Source organism: Lepisosteus oculatus, chromosome 10, assembly GCF_040954835.1.
Source record: "Lepisosteus oculatus isolate fLepOcu1 chromosome 10, fLepOcu1.hap2, whole genome shotgun sequence".
Taxonomy (NCBI): Eukaryota; Metazoa; Chordata; class Actinopteri; order Semionotiformes; family Lepisosteidae; genus Lepisosteus; species Lepisosteus oculatus.
Genome location: NC_090705.1, coordinates 30,042,635 through 30,059,103, shown reverse-complemented (window position 1 = coordinate 30,059,103; position 16,469 = coordinate 30,042,635). Strand labels below are relative to the sequence as shown.

The 16,469-nt window shown below is 35.0% G+C and overlaps 1 protein-coding gene across 1 annotated transcript; it reads left to right on the top strand.

Moving 5' to 3' along the window:
- Positions 1 to 34: 34 nt before the first annotated feature.
- Positions 35 to 14,605, top strand: efhb (EF-hand domain family, member B). Its single transcript, XM_006635819.3, has 13 exons — positions 35 to 237; positions 513 to 575; positions 2,798 to 2,941; positions 4,118 to 4,298; positions 4,614 to 4,724; positions 5,921 to 6,050; positions 7,515 to 7,598; positions 8,875 to 8,942; positions 10,632 to 10,786; positions 11,464 to 11,671; positions 12,107 to 12,322; positions 13,303 to 13,484; positions 14,365 to 14,605. The coding sequence occupies exons 1-13, from the start codon at positions 175 to 177 to the stop codon at positions 14,509 to 14,511; spliced, it is 1,752 nt and encodes a 583-aa protein (XP_006635882.2). The 5' UTR covers positions 35 to 174; the 3' UTR covers positions 14,512 to 14,605.
- Positions 14,606 to 16,469: the final 1,864 nt, after the last annotated feature.

Sequence of the window (16,469 nt, the reverse complement as noted above, 5' to 3'; positions counted from 1 at the left end):
CGCACCATAAACATTATGTGAAATGTATCATGATCCCAGTACTTGAACAATGCAGTGCTAGCCACTGACTTGTGCAGGAGTGTGATATGAGAAATATCTTTATGTAGCGCTTGAAGACAAACCGCTTTTCGATGTAGTACAACGTTCAATTTTCTTATACTACAAAGAGGAAAAATGTTGGAACGTGAGGCTATATATGCTGCGAAATATAAGGACAGATTTCCAAGTATTAAATCGGTAATGTTTTATTTATTTATTTCATCGTGTAATATTTTAGCTTGCAAAATACTTCATGACCAGCCAGAATTAGAAACCAGAATATCTCTGTGTTCCTTGTAGTACAAATACATCTAGTTATGGTGGATTTAAGGTGGATTGAAAACCGTTTTGATTAAATCATCTAATTTCTAATTTGTCATGTGTATTTATGTGTAGACGTGATATGAGTATTTGTATAAGATTTTTTTTTTTATGGAACCTACACTGATTTTGTGCGCTGATTTCTCTCGTAGGCAGGAAAGTTAATACCAACAGGCGAAAGAGCAGAAACATGTCTTAAGGAAATTACTCCCAGGGTAAGTTTTGTTTTCTTAATTCGCAGCCAGTTTGGGCTACTGGTGCCTAATAGTAGTTAATTGATAAAAGAAGCCTGAGGTATGAGTATCGGGAACATGACTGTATGTTCCAGGAACCCAAACACTTTGAAGAAAAAAATATCCCCCGTTTTCAGATTTCCCCCATGGATTCCGCTTGTATCCTTGGCTTGTGTAGGATGGTCGATTCTGATGAGATCAACTGTATTGCCTTTATCAAAAATACAATTTCTTAGACTGTCCTTGTATGAATATTATTGAAGCCTGGGGACTATCTGATCACTCTTCCTTTTAAGGGTGGAAGAATAATTATATTTTTGTATGTCGCACAGTGACGACAGTTGTGCACCGTTCTAAATTAAACCTTACTGTACTGTATTGCACTTTTTAAATGTAATGTTCCTTGGTTTAAATTCATTTAAACTTTAACTATATTTGTCTTGCAACTGTGTTTTAGTGCATCTCCATATTGTCTACAGGAGGAAATTATTAAGAAAGTAAAAAAAGTTAAAAATGAGAGGATGCCATTTAATAATAAATAATAATAATTGCTTACACTTATATAGCGCTTTTCTGGACACTCCACTCAAAGCGCTTTACAGGTAATGGGGACTCCTCTCCACCACCAACGTGCAGCATCCACCTTGATGATGCGACGGGAGCCATAGTGCGCCAGAACGCTCACCACACATCAGATATCAGTGGGGATGAGAGCAGAGTAATGTACCCAATTCATAGAGGGGGATTATTAGGAGGCCATGATTGGTAAGGGCCAATGGGAAATTTGGCCAGGATGCCGGGGTTACGCCCCTACTCTTTTCGAGAAGCGCCCTGGGATTTTTAATGACCACAGAGAGTCAGGACCTCGGTTTTACGTCTCATCCAAAGGACGGCACCTGTTTACAGTATAGTGTCCCCGTCACTATACTGGAACATTAGGACCCACATGGACTGCAGGGTGAGCGCCCCCTGGTGGTCCCACTAACACCTCTTCCAGCAGCAAACTCAGTTTTTCCCGGGAAAATACATCCAGGTACTGACCAGGCACACACCTACTTAGCTTCAGTGGGTTGCCAGTTGTGAGTTGCAGGGTGATATGGCTGCTGGCCATTCTAGCTTATTTGGTAGTTAGTAGTTAATGAATCCAAGGATTTTGTCCAGCCATTTCTTGTTTTATGCTCTCACTACCCTTTGGGATCCACTGAGTTGACCTTGTCAATAACATAGAAGATTTTAAATATATACAGTATATCAGGTCTCCTCATAATCTTCCCTGTTTAAGACTAAAATGTTGAGTTCCTTCAGCCAGTCAGTATAGGACATTCCAATAAGCCAAGGAATTCACTATATTCTGGACTGATTCTAGATCAGCAATATATTTACATGATGATCACAATTATACACAATGTTCTAATTGGGTCCTTATTAGTGCATTATACAATATTCCTTGAAATTCTTTAAATCCTATGCTTTTAACTATGCATCCTCGCGTTTTGTTTATTTCTTAATTGCTTCCCCACATTATCTGGTGCTGTATTTATAATTGCTTACCCACCTTCATATAATTTGATGCAGTTTATGTTTCTGCAGTTCTTTGTGGATTCTTGTTCCTAGACAGCTGGTGCCTATCCCATTTACTGTTTGAGACTACACAGTTTAATCGGACATGTTTCTACAGCCGGCATCTGCTATGGAATGTCTTCCAAGGGCACAAAAAAGCAGAAGCCTTCTTTTGCACTCCATGTCCTTACCTATGGGAGAATTAACTTTTAACTGTAGCTATATAGAAATATATTTAATATATTAATATTTTATATATTTAACTATATGATAGTAATATTTAATATTACTATATAGCAAAGTAACTGTATAACAATGTTATTTTGTATATGTGTATGGGTACATGTACTGTACACACATATATATATACTATATATATAGTGTACTGTCTCTTGCCAGGAATTATAAAAGCTTTAAATAAAGTCCTCATCCTGCATATGTGATTATTATTTATACTTGTATCAATTCATATATATGTATATACTGTATGTTGGATATGATGTGTGATTGATTTTTTTATTGCCTTTGACATTATGAAAACATTTTCAAAAAGAAGGCATTTATGTGACCTTGAATTTTATTAGATATGCATGATCTCATTAGTATCTATGAAGTGTTAGTAATATTCTTACCTTTATTTGCAGCCTGTTACTCCTCCAGTAGTTAAGAAGTTTCTGAACACAACACGACCAGATCCAGGGGCTGTCAGAGTGTTCTATGGGAAAGCCGGTGATCCAGATGTAGCTAGTAGTCTTGTGCATGGTGTGAGCACAAGGCCCTCTTTAACTGTAAGTCTGTAGGCATATATAATCATAGTTTCTCAGAAACAAAACAATTTATTCAGAACCTTTATTGCATTATAGTCTAATGTACTGTTTTTGTGTTTTGTTGTGATTTTACATCTCCACTTACCATTAATACTGTAAATGCTCACAAAAAAGATATAATTTCTTTCAAATTTGTCATACTCTTCCTTGTTTCTAAGGTGGACTATCATATCCTTGTAATACTTAATCCTGATTGATATACAGTAGTTTTGAACATTTGTTAGTGTGCTGTCATCTTGGAATAATTCTTTTCTTTAAGGATTTCTTGATCAATAACAATCATGATTTCATTACATTTAACATTCTCATGCTCAGGTGCAACAGTTTTTCAGCATTTCAATTTAAGAATGAAGTATTGCTCAAATTCCCAATCTCTTTTTAGGATCTGTTTTTTTCTAAGTTTAACTAACTTTCTGTCTTTATTCCGTTAACTGTATAGCTATTTAATTTGTCTCTTCCCAACTTGTTCTGATGATTTTCTGCACTGTTATGACGATGTTGACGATGATTATTAACTTGACGGTAGTATGCTGGCTTGGTGGTTAGCACTGCAACCACCTTACAGCTCTAAATGTCTTCAGCCCAATTACCTCATGGAATTCTGGGTGAAGTGAGAAGGCTTACCCTGTGTTCACTTAGTGTGACGCTGGTGAGGGATGTCCCTTTGTTGGATACAGTATGTTTAAGCAATGAGTGGCAAACAATGTCTGTCGGATCCAAAAGCAAAACAGCAAAATTTTGTGTGTATGCAATTCCCGCTCCTCAAAATGGAACGACGGATAATAGAAAACAAATATTTTCTTCAGGTGAAGCATCATTCCCAGCTAATTCGATTAGCTCTGTAAGGTTGGTCCTCCTACTAAAAACACTAACAGTGATTAAAAAGTGATTCATTTCTGCTACATTTGTGCTGTTCCAATCAGTATTTGTACTGCTTTGGTTTCTGAGATATTAAGTGTTCTTTTTTAGGAAGTGACATCACTCAGCTGCTCTACAACAACATCCACTTGTGTTCTGTGGATTCATTCAAACCTCCATTTATACTGGAATTAAACTAAAATCCAAGAGCTGTGAGACAGCAGCACTAACTGATAAATCACTGTGCCTCTCATTGAATGGATATTATTATTATTACAGGCGGCATTATTGACTAATCCATCTCCAAAGACACTTTTTCAACAAAAGTTACAAGAGCTACGTGAAGCTGCTTATTCAAGCCATCAGAAAGCCCCACTTGGAAGAACATGTAATCAACCATTGGGGTTACCAAATGGGATGGACATTGAAAAAACTACATTTGGTTCAAAGACTTTACAAAGTAAGAAAAAAAGCCAGCTTTGTTATTTGTGTTGTTGAATTAAGATTAAACAACTTTAAACTACATTAGTAACAGAGAAAACTAAAAGAAAAAATATCTTCATAACTCTATAGAGCAAAAAATATTTCAGAGAACTAATTCTTTGTGCTAAAGCAATATCCATACTTTGATTTTTTTTAACATTTGAGTTTATCTGAAGATGTTTTGCTCATGAAGTGAGCATCCTACATCATCACAATAAGAAATGTGAAATTAAGCATAAGTACAAATGACAAAAATAATAAATAATACAAATGTCCTATCTGTCAATTTTAGGTGTGAATGCAGGAGAGATTATTCATCCACCCAAGAGTCATGAACAAGTAGAGAAAGAACTTCAGGAAGGACACCACTTGTACATCAGATCACACAATGCTTACTTTGTTGGTATGAAGAACTCCATTTCTAACTGATACTGGATTTAAAATAGCATTTTCCACCCATTCATCCAGCCATCTCTATCCACTTTATCCAATTTAGGGTTGCAAGGGAGCCAGAGCTTTTTCCAGCAAGCAATAGGTGCAAGGCGGGATTGGGTTGGATTGCAATTTTTCAAATCCATCGCATAGCACACACAGATGCATACAATGTCACGCACACACTTATACCAGGGCTAAGTGTACCAGAAGCCAGTTAACTTACAGTATGTCTTTTCCTCTGTGGGAGGAAACTGGAACACTCAGGAAGAACATACAAACTCGACACAGATACAGTAGCACATCAGGTCCAGAACTAATCCTAGGGCTCCCGCACTGTGAGGTAGCACTGCTGAACACTGCGCCACACTGCTGCCATCATTATAGCATTTTTTCCTAGTGAATTTTTTTCTCGTTTGTGGACCTAATTTGCTTATTCATGTGAAACATACTGTACTGTCTACTCAAACATACAGCTTTTCAAGTAAAGTGTGACTCATTGGCTGCTATCACATTGAGACAGCTTTTCATCAACGTCTGTAGTTTATTATAATGTTCCACCTTTGTAGTCTTTATTTTTTATCTTCTGAGAAACCATTACATTTAAAAATCTGCCAATTCTGAAAAAGGTGAACAGCATTTTACTCAGCAAGATCCCAAACCTTTGGCCACATCAGTCCCTCTATAACATATTTTACATGTGACACTTATCAACTGAGTTCAATTCATATTTAGTCCTTCGGATGACCAATTGATCATGTGTATGGGGTTAAACCTTTATTTTTCAGTTGTTGCATGTGCCTTCCTAACAATATTACTTTCCTCAGTTAGGAGATGGTCGAATAAGTCAATTATAAACAGTAATTAACAGTAATTAACAACAATTTAATTATCAGCATTTAACAGCAGTTAACAATAATTACAACCATGATAAAAAAAAGTTTCTATACCACAGTGGACAATTAATAAATGTTGCTAAACTATGTTCTAGTGAAGATGCAAGGACTGCTAATTGTTTTTTAAAGGGGGAGTGTCTGTAAAATAAACTCTGAAAATGCAGCACAGTATAGATGAGAAAATCTATATTTTGATGGATACAGGGATTACAGTGACAGATGATTGTTGAGAAGTTAATTATCTTCAATTAAAAATATTTTCTTTTTCCAGGAGAACCAGTGAATAGGAAATATGATTGGACAAAATATAGTAAAAGCAGTCGATTTGGAATTGCAACTCCACATTATAACGATGGCAGAAATGTTGCAAAATCTCTTCAGTGGCTGCATCATCTGCAGATGTAAGCTCCTTACACCATTTGGTACATAGTACTTATATTTACATCTGGAAATACGATTGTCTCATATTTTTACAGTGTTTTAGCAATACCTGTATTTCAGGAATTGTAAAAAAAACAAATTGCAAACCAAAGACAAAGTCTCAGTTAAAAGAAACATGGCTATTTGATTAAAGAAATGTAGCTGTATGAGGTTCCTTATTGAATAAATTTCCTTCTCTTAATGTCTGAGGAGTTTTATATCAAGTCACACCCTTATTATTAATATTTTCATAATGTAGGCATCGCAGTTTGCCTCTTGGACACACTGTGCTGACAGAGAGAGGGGCAGAAAGGCAACTCCTGCTCCTCTTGTGGTACAGGGGCAGAGTTTCTTGCGGTCCCACGTCCTCGACCACAAGCTCCTTGTTCAGTCTAGCCTGCAGCTGCCAGTTCACTGCCCTGCCCTTGACGCACGCACACCACAGCTGCTGACCCTCAGTCCCACATCTCCATACTGTGTCAGACACACTGTGTTGTCAGAGAACCAGGAGCAGACAGGCAATCCCTGTCTTCCTCTTCTGGTATGGGGGCATGGGTTACCTTCTGTCTTATCTCCTGCCCTCTGATCCTTCTGTTACAGGTTCCTGACTCCCCGGGCATCCCTGAGGTCTAATTGCCACCATGCGTTTACTCAGTACTAATTACCATACCAATTACTGCTAGAGAGACAAAAGCTAGATGGACCCTCCAACACTCTTCACTTACAGAGCCACGGTCCTTTCAGCCACACCCTGCTCCCTAGACTTCACATGCTGCCAGAAAGCCATCACTAGATAGACCCTCTGCCACTCTTTGTGTACAGAATTGGGGTCCTTCCAGCCTCTCATCCCTCAAACTCCCTCTCAGGGAGGAGAGAGTTTTCCACTGGCAGATCCCAAAGGAGAAAGTGATCTTCCTTTTTTCTCTGTGGCCTGTACAGGAGAAGGAATGCAATGTGGTCTTTGTCTGAGGAGGAATAGGCAGGCCGTATAAGTAAAATCGCTAACTCGCTCCATCTGGGGGCTCTTAAAGGCACACAGGCTGATGGCCTGTCACAATCACGTAAGGGAAACTCTTCACACAGCCCATTATTTCAACTGAAATAATGAATAGATTAAATTCATCTGCATCTCACCGCGGTATACAGAACCCATGTAAAATCATGCAAACGGTTACAGGTATAATGACATGACGTGGGGTCTGTACTGTATATATCACAGGCCTTCAGTTATGACAAAAAAGATCATCAGATGATGAGCAGCAGCCTGGTCTCCCAAACTGTTTTTACATTGATTACAATTTAAATAAGCTACTGATCAAAGTACAACATTCTTTCAACTTTTAGCAGTCATTCTTGAAAAATATTACTCTTAATATTACTCAAAAATTTACTTTTGTTTTTAAAGTCCAAGGGTATCATGTCATGATACTCCCTTTCCCTTTCAGGGAGAGGGGTGCAAAACTGGTAACAAAACAAAGTGATGATTTCCGCGAAAGAACTCAGCCACAGATTGGCAAGGTGAATGATCCGTAAGTTGGGTACAGAATATATTTTTGTAACTTACAGTATCAATGGTTCTGGTTTATAGACAATTTTTTTTTTGCTTATGTTTATTTGAATGTTCAAAGCAGTCATAGACCGGATGAATCCGACTCCAAATATGTATTGTAAACATTACAATTACATTTAAATAATATTATTAAAAATTACGTTCACATTTAGGTTCTTCATGAGTTCTGACTGCTACTTTTGCTTTGTCTTCCAAGCTCAGGAATTTACCGTATTACACAGGGAAGTGAAGAGAGAACATTGCCCTGTTTTTTTCAACTCTGGATCGTCATCCAAGTCACTTTAATATGGCAATTTTGTTCCAGTCTTTAAAAAAAAAATCAGTATTGTTTTTTTTTTTGTCTACCATAATTTTTCATTATTTGCTCATATCGTAAAAGGATAGTTGCAGCGCAGTTTGGATTAGTGCTAGACTTGTAGTTTGGGAAAAGATATTGCAGTTGTGCACTCATATTATTGTCTGCCTCCTGTGATTGGTGTTTTCATTTGAATATAAAAAGACTTGTTTGTGAGAAGTAACACAAGTACAGTACATTCAGTATAGAACCCTTTAAACGTTCCTTCTTCCACAGGTTTCTTTTGGCATCTTTTATAATTTTGAAATAAAGTCACTTAACATCTACTAAAACTTAATTGTGCTGTTAACATTACATTAACTGATGTTTTCCCTTGTGTCCCTAATACATATAGTAGTTTGTCAAAAGCCATTATGGCCACCATGGTGAAGTCATTTTAGATAGTTCCAAATCTAAAAAAAAAATCATATTTATATGAAACTATTGGAAGTAAATAAACTTCACAGAATATGTAATTTAAAAAATACTGTAATCTTTAATTCTGTGAGGTGTTAAAAGAAAACTATTAAAAATATTATATTATGTACTGTACCTTTACATTTTTTTATAAACGCAAACAAAAATCATTTACTTTGATTTTTCTTCTCACTGTCTGAAAAGGTGTTTCTTGTAACTTTGAAAGAATATGAATCTTATTATCTTATGTGATGAGGCTCCAGTCGAAAGTACACAACCTTTCAACCTTAAATGTGAAACTGCTAAGTTTATACAAAGCCATGTGGAATATACATACAAATCGATTCTATAATTTTAGCATGTATAAGTGAAATTTTACAATTCATGCAATGCTTTATTCATTTTTTTTATTCTACAGAAAAAAGAACTGAAATTTTATGTCACTGCAAAATCTAAAAAGGTAGTATCTTTTGACTTGTTTTAGAATTGCAGACACAATGAATGTCCCACTCAACCACACTTATGGTATCATGGTGCGTCCTGATGAATTTGGTAAGTATGGTGTTTAAAAAGTGAAATTTAAAACACTTAATTCTTCTATTGTTCTTTTATTTTTTATTTCATAGGAATATCACTGCCACAAGGAAATATATGAATGACTGGAACACTTAAAACTTGCTGTGCATGGAAGTAAACCATGTATCAAAATGTGATGAACTTATGGCTTTAAAACATGAAACAAGGACAAGTTATTTAATAAGGTTTTGAGGTTTTAATACATAATAATATAATTAGACCTTAATAATATTTCTTACTGGTTGTATGTAAATATAATTACACTGAGGCCCAGTAGAGGGAGCTCTATGATTTTTTTTTAAATAATCTGGAAATTAAACCAACTCGCGTTGAAATCACTGAGTTATTTAGTCTATTTTAAGATGGACATTTTGAGTAGTACGTGTGCTGTTAAAAGCTTTTTAAGTTTTGTTTCAGTTTATCATACTTAGCAGGATGTGAATTATGTGTGAATTAAATCAAGAATCAGAATTTGTAATTGCTAGTCTTTGGAATCAGTCCTTTATTTAACAATTGATCTTCATATGTTCTATGGTACAATGTGGTTGTTTTATGGTAAACTGTGGTATACTAAAATATCTGTCTACAGACTTCAATAATCTCAGTGCCAGGTCATAAAGTAATGCAATTTTGTATATACATTATGCAAAATGAGGCAGTGAATCTCTAGCTGCTTTGCTGGCTTGGCGTAATTACCTTTGGTGCTACTGAAGTAGTAGCTGGTGCTCCTCCTTCTGCACCATAATTTCCTAACCAACCAGCCGACACTGTGCCGCAGGAGGTGGTGTCTTTAATAACATGGTAAAGACTTAGTCAGCACTGCTAATAGGAATAAGCATGTTCATTGAGTTTTCACTTTGTGAAGAAATTTCATATTTCTTCAACTGATATACTGTATGGGCTACAGGTGTAAAATGGTGTATATGTAAACCACTTCTGCGATCCTTCTAATAATAATAATAATAATAATAATAATAATAATAATAATAATAATAATAATAATAATAATAATAATAATATTGTTATTATTATTATATAATAAGGATCATTATAACAATAATAATGACAGCAACAATAATAATAATTAATTTCAATAATTATTTCAATTGGATAATAATAGAAAATTTAATGTTTCCAGTCTTCTTACTCTCCTCGAAATATTTTGTTTGCCTGTTTTTAATCTGTTCCATGTTTTATTGATGCAAGATTATATAATCCCAAGAACAAATGTTTTATTTATAGTTTTTTACAGCCTCCAGAGTTGCATTTTTCTTTTAATGTACTTAGTAAAATGCCACTCAACATTTCCTTGTGTAACAAATATGCAAATGATATCAATTTGTTTATGATATATACAATTATCAAATAAAAAAATGTTAAACAGTCAATATAAATACAATAATCTTTCAAGTAGTTTTCCGAATAATGAGAAGTCTGTGGATGAACAAACATGTCTATTTACACAACTGTCCATTCACTGATAATTAAAACTCTAGAAAGAAATGAATAATGAAAGCTATAGTGTTTCTTTCAAACAAATCATAGACATAAAATAAGAAAAGCCAGTCTATACTCAAAATGTTATTTTTGAAGAGCTTCATCTGTAGCCTAATCTAAAACGACCTAATTTCAAATAGAGAATTCCAAGAATAATCTTTGTTTCAGGTGTAGGATACCTTCTGCATCACACTGCGTCTCTTGACTTCCTGCGTGGTAAAGACAGAAAGATTGCCATTCTGAATGCTGTCCGCCAACACCTCAAAAAAGCCAACTTCCACAATTTCAGTTCTCTTCTTGAAGCATTCAGACACTATGATAAGGTGACATGTTTTCAATGCCTGTCAATTATTCAGATACTCTTTAGTAGCATGGTAATTTATTTTTGGTATTTTGCTGACCTCTGATGGCTGTTGTAGACACTGCTAAAACTCTTCTGTTATGTCACAGTAGAAAAATATTTTACTCTGATTTGTACTATGGTGAGTGGTTCAAATCCTTATTTTTGTAAATTTAGTTTCAGGTTTGTCAAGTATGCTTGCATTCATTCAAAATAAAAATATGGTATATTAAATATGTTTTGAATATACACTCCCTTTATTAGCTTACTGTACTTTTTACTGCAATATCTGCATGAACCACAGTGCTGTGTTAACAGAGGTTTCCTAATTACACTATCACCAAACATTTTTTTAAAGGTGGCAAACCTATTTTTGCTTAATATTTTTTTATCCAAAGTGGTTATAATAATGGATTTGTCTTATATTGAATGGAAATCCCACTTGCACAGTTTACCAATCTAGCAGGGGCTATAAATGATCTTCCTCTGTTTTATTATTAAATATTAATGATAATACAAGTAATCTTAGATTGTTTTGTTTGAAAATGTGATTTTATGTGAGCAAAGAATAAGTACAATATTTTCTCTTTTTACAAAAAAGAAACCAAATCACTATAAGTAAAAATAAATTGTGAAAATGACTTTTTTCTGTATGTGCAGAAAGGTAATGGAGTTATTTGCAAAGAAGACCTTCAAGATGTCTGCAGGCAGTTTAATTTGGACTTACATCCCCAACTGCTAGAAACTTTAATTGCGTTCTGTGATTATGACAATGATGGACGGATAAACTTCCTTGAGTTTTCCAACTTTCTGAACTGGAAAGACAAGATGCCCATTGGAGAGCTGGAGGAGAAGATACTAACAAAAGGTTTAATAAACTGAAAAAACATTTAAACTAATATGTACATACAAAAGTGATGTAAACACCATGGATATGTAATGTCACTTCTCTATGTGTAATGATTAGAGGTGACCCTCGATCTTCTGAATTGTCTGCTTTAAGTGAAATATAAAAACTAGCAGAATAGTTAACCACTAAACAGCATACACAAATAACTCTCTTTCAATCAGTTATTTTTCATTGTATACACTAAAACATAGTAACTATTTAATCGATTCTGACATAAATATATTAGAACATTAGCAAATAAAGGACCCCCTCTTTATTTTAATGTCCTGTTATAACTTGTCAGTTTGGGCCAACTAAATGAAACCAAGTACCTTTTTCTTGCTCCCCAGATATTAGGTAAAAATTGTTTACATTATAAACCTTATGTTTACTTTTTCTGTTTGTCCCTCTCAGGACGTAATAAGGCAGACAGTGCACCTCCTCATTCACAGAAAACCCTAAAAGAAGGGATCAGAGAAGAAGCTTTGGCAAAAGAGGGAGATTTGGTGCCAGCTGAAGGTGGTATTGTTAAGACTCCCAAAACTCTGCCAAGACCCAAAACGGTTCCAGACAATTATACCACCTCCTCATCGATGGTCAATGCAGTTGTTGGTGGACTTTCCACAGTCGGTGAGTGGGAGTCTGTTTCTTCTAAATGATACAGGGTTGTTAGCCTTGTGCCCAACCTCCAACATGAAGGACCTGGCACCCCAACATGGGACACGAACCCACTACACTGAGATTATGAGTCTCATGCTCTACCAACAAAGCTAATCGGAGCCCCGATACAAAAATTATAAAGTCATTTCAAATAATTTAAATAATAAAAAAGGCAAAACAAAGAAATTCAAACATGCCTGAAAAAGTTATTGAAGTTTTTATGTTTTTGACATTAAATTAATTTATTAATTTCTTGAAGACCATGTATTATTGAAAACCATGTTTTTCAGGATGTTACTGATACTGTAAATGTTATGTTTAGAAAGAGTGAATTATTTTTAATTTTATGAAGTTTCTTCCTTAACAAGTGAGGAAGAACTCTTGTCTGAAACACCATGAAACAATTTATTAATCGTTTAAACAGTATGTATAATGTAAAAACTTCCCTCTATTTTTCAGCTTCCTTTCTTTACACTGCAAAATCATTAAGCATCACTTAGAAATTAATGCACTGTTCAAAGTGTAAAACACTCACAACACCTCTTGTTCAATCAACAACAGTCAACAAACACAGTATACAATCTTTTTTATGCATACATATGCAATTATACATTAATCGTGCACATATTTCTACTTCTTTTGTCACAAATAAACTCTTTATTTCTTTCAAGTGAGTATTTACCATGATTACAATAAAACTGTTTTTATTCTGTCTAGCAGCACCACTTTGTCTTGAAATTACTTATAAATTTGAGGGTCAAAGAATATTACTTAACAAAAGACTTAGCTAACTATATCAGGCTGCCACCAGTTAATGAGAAGTGTTTTAATGTGACTCAATTAGATAAGCTGAATAGAGGTGAATTTTCTAGACTAGTTGTCTTGAAATAAGGTAAGCACATTCCATTGTCACAATAAAGTATTTCTTTTACTTCTTGTCTCTCCCACAGGCTATCGGGTGTATGGTGTTCCTGCTGTCCGTACCGATCTGGCAGCTCCACGCATTAAGCGTGTTAGTGATAGGACTAACTATGGTGATCAATCCAATGCAGGTGGGCTTATCCATCCATCTCTCTACAGCTTGAAAGGGGTCCACGAAAAGGACTTTTTCATCTCAAGGCCAAAAGAAGAGGTACAGTTCTTTCTAAGAAATATAATCTAAATCTACTCTGAACAAACTGCAGTATGTCCAAAATTCAGCAGCCAGAATCCTGACCAGGTCTAGTGCAAGTGTTCACATTACTCCTATCCTGGAGTCCTTGCACTGGCTTCCGGTCAAATTCAGTGTAGACTTCCTATAAGCCTATAAGGCTCTGCATGGCTTGGCACCTCAGTACCTGTCTGAACTATTATCGCCCTACTCCCCACCTCGCAACCTTCACTCTTCTAATTCAGCTCTCCTTACTGTCCCCCAAGCCCATCTACATTGTATGGGTGACAGGTCCTTCTCCTGTTATGCCCCCAAGCTCTGGAACTCTCTGCCCAAAGATATCAGAGAGTCACCTTCTTTAAACTCCTTCAAATCCAGACTCAAAACCCTCTTCTTCAGAAAAGCCTTTACTTAACTGGTTCCATTCTTCACCCCTCTGCTCTTCTTAGTACCACCATCCACAGTCTCCTCTATATATTGTAATTGTGTTTTATCTTGTGTATTCTTCTTATTTATTGTTATTGTCATCCTGTAAAGCACTTTGAGAGGCCACCTTTAAAGGCACTATATAAAATAAAGTTTATTATTATTATAATCAAAAGTGACCATAAATGTATTGTGTAATAGCCATAAAAATGTTTATATAGAGGAGATGAAATGGCCACTCATGAAACCTCACAATCAGTTACACGTACTGAACATAATACAGAACTACAGGTGCAACATGAGGTGAGAATAGTAGTTTTAATCAGGTTCATTTTAAATGTAGAAGCAGGAAAAGCAAATTCTTAATAAACAGCTTTTTTATTATTTTCAGTATCTGACATTTCTGAATAAAATTAATTCCTCTTGTGGTGTTCAGATTGCCTGTATATTTCGGAATGTTGGAATGGACATTTCTGAGGAGACATTTCATGAAGTTTGGAACCTGGCAGCTATGAAACATCCCAGAGGACAAGTCTGCGTGGAGACATTCAGGAATGTCCTAGATGAAATTCAGGCAAAGTAGTGCTAATCAACATTAATTATACAATTATTACACTATTACCTTTCTTTGGCTGTTGTTTTGTCTTTTGACGGCAAATAAAAGTGAGTCTTTTTAAGATTATTTTGTAAAGTGAATTTATTAGACAAAAATGCATTTAGAATTTGCTTTACATTTCATTCACACAATTACTCATGAACAGTTTTCTCATTTTATGCTGTTTTGGGGGTGGATTATTAAGGGTTGTATTAGTGGGGACCAGCGTTGCTGGGGACAATCCCTGCAGTAGACTAGTTTCCAGGGGGTTAGTCATGTGCTCTCTGCTCCAATTAACGGCATGGAGACCAGGCTCTGGCTATATGAACTGATGTGGCTAAGATATGGAAATGTGCTCAATAAAATTCAAATATTTAAAATGCAACCAAGGAAAGTGATAAAAATCAGGTGAGCAAAACATAACAGCTTTATATATAGAAAGACAAACAAGCATGTCAAACTTCAAATTTCTGGTAAGGTTTCAGGCTTCCAATTAATCCATGCTATTCATTTTATAATCTGTATTTTTATTTGTATTTCAGTGAATCTAGCATTTTATATACAAGCTGTTATGTTATGTTAAACTTAACAGTGGGATATAGCTGTTTATTTACCTTTCTCTGTTCTTTTTGAGTATGGTACTTACTGTATCTTCCAATAATCTTCCATTGTGAAATTTAAAGAGAAGCTTTTTTTTCCAGTTTTGAACATCTACCTGTAATCTACATTAATATTTCATATTCTGAAATGAAATTTCAAATAAAATTATTATTTTGTTTCATAACATATAATGAGATTTATTATCACAAAACTAATGCTATACTGAAAGTTCCGTAACAAGCAGTCTTGATCACTAAGACAAGTGAATATGTAATTTATGGTTAACACATGAAAAGTGGAAGCAGACTGAAATACAAAATCACCAGATAAATGTTAGACTTCATTTTCCTTATTTACCAATACAGGTAGAAACAACCTTCCTGGGTCTGCTTGTGGTGGTATATTTTCTACACTGTCAGATGAAGCTCCTTACTTGTAACTGTAGATGATCGGAAAACAATATACAGTGCCTTGCAAAAGGTTTCATTGTCTTCAAATAATACCCAAATACAAACTATGTATATGGGGGTTTCTTATTTTAATCAAGTATAAAAAAACTGTTCTGGAAAGTGCAATGCTTTAACTGAAAACAATTTTATAAAAACTAGTTTGGCAGTCTATATGATCAATAGAATGAACAGCTATCAATGATTTTTAGCTCAAGATAATTGGATATTTTATCTTCTTTTAATGACAATTATTACATTTCAAAAACTGCAGGAGGTGCAGATTCTACTGCGACATTGATTTCAAAGCCTCTGATGCAGCTTGTTGTTTACTGGAATTGTTAGAAAAGGTTTAAAGAGAACATTTTTATACATTTTAAGGTATCTGTTAGAGTACATTAATGTGCACCTGTGAAGTAGATGCTTCATATCCCCCTCTCAGTGACAACAGACAGTGCATCATTTTAAACATAGCATTAATATTGTAGGTCAACGGCACAAATGTTGCTGAATCATACTGAAGAATTTTTAGCAGCTCTGTACTGTACATCCCCAAACATAGCCAGTTCTGTATTCTGACATTTCTTTTTAATAATGAGCACATTCAGTTACAGTTGATTATAAAAGTTTAGTAGATGGACAGAGACAGCACCTAAAGATGTATTCCAACAACATATGGTATTTTCTCATGTAAGACATGACTGATTAATTTTAAGAAAAATAAAAATACTTTCAGACAAATCAAAGTAATAAACAGTACTGCATTAAATGTGATGTTTTTTGGTTTGATTTCTGGATTTGAATGTTTGAATTTAATACACCCACTTAAGTAGAGACTAAGTTAATACTCATTCTTGTGTTAGAAAAAAAATCTCATCTTACCAAAGTCTTTGGAATGGC

What these genes read in the sequence shown, in the direction of transcription:
- efhb (XM_006635819.3), top strand. Translation starts at nt 175, where the DNA reads ATGTTGGAACGTGAGGCTATATATGCTGCGAAATATAAGGACAGATTT. An exon ending in GCACAAGGCCCTCTTTAACT is followed by an intron (nt 2,942 to 4,117) that starts GTAAGTCTGTAG and finishes TTATTATTACAG; the next exon opens with GCGGCATTATTGACTAATCC. An exon ending in CATTCAGACACTATGATAAG is followed by an intron (nt 10,787 to 11,463) that starts GTGACATGTTTT and finishes CTGTATGTGCAG; the next exon opens with AAAGGTAATGGAGTTATTTG.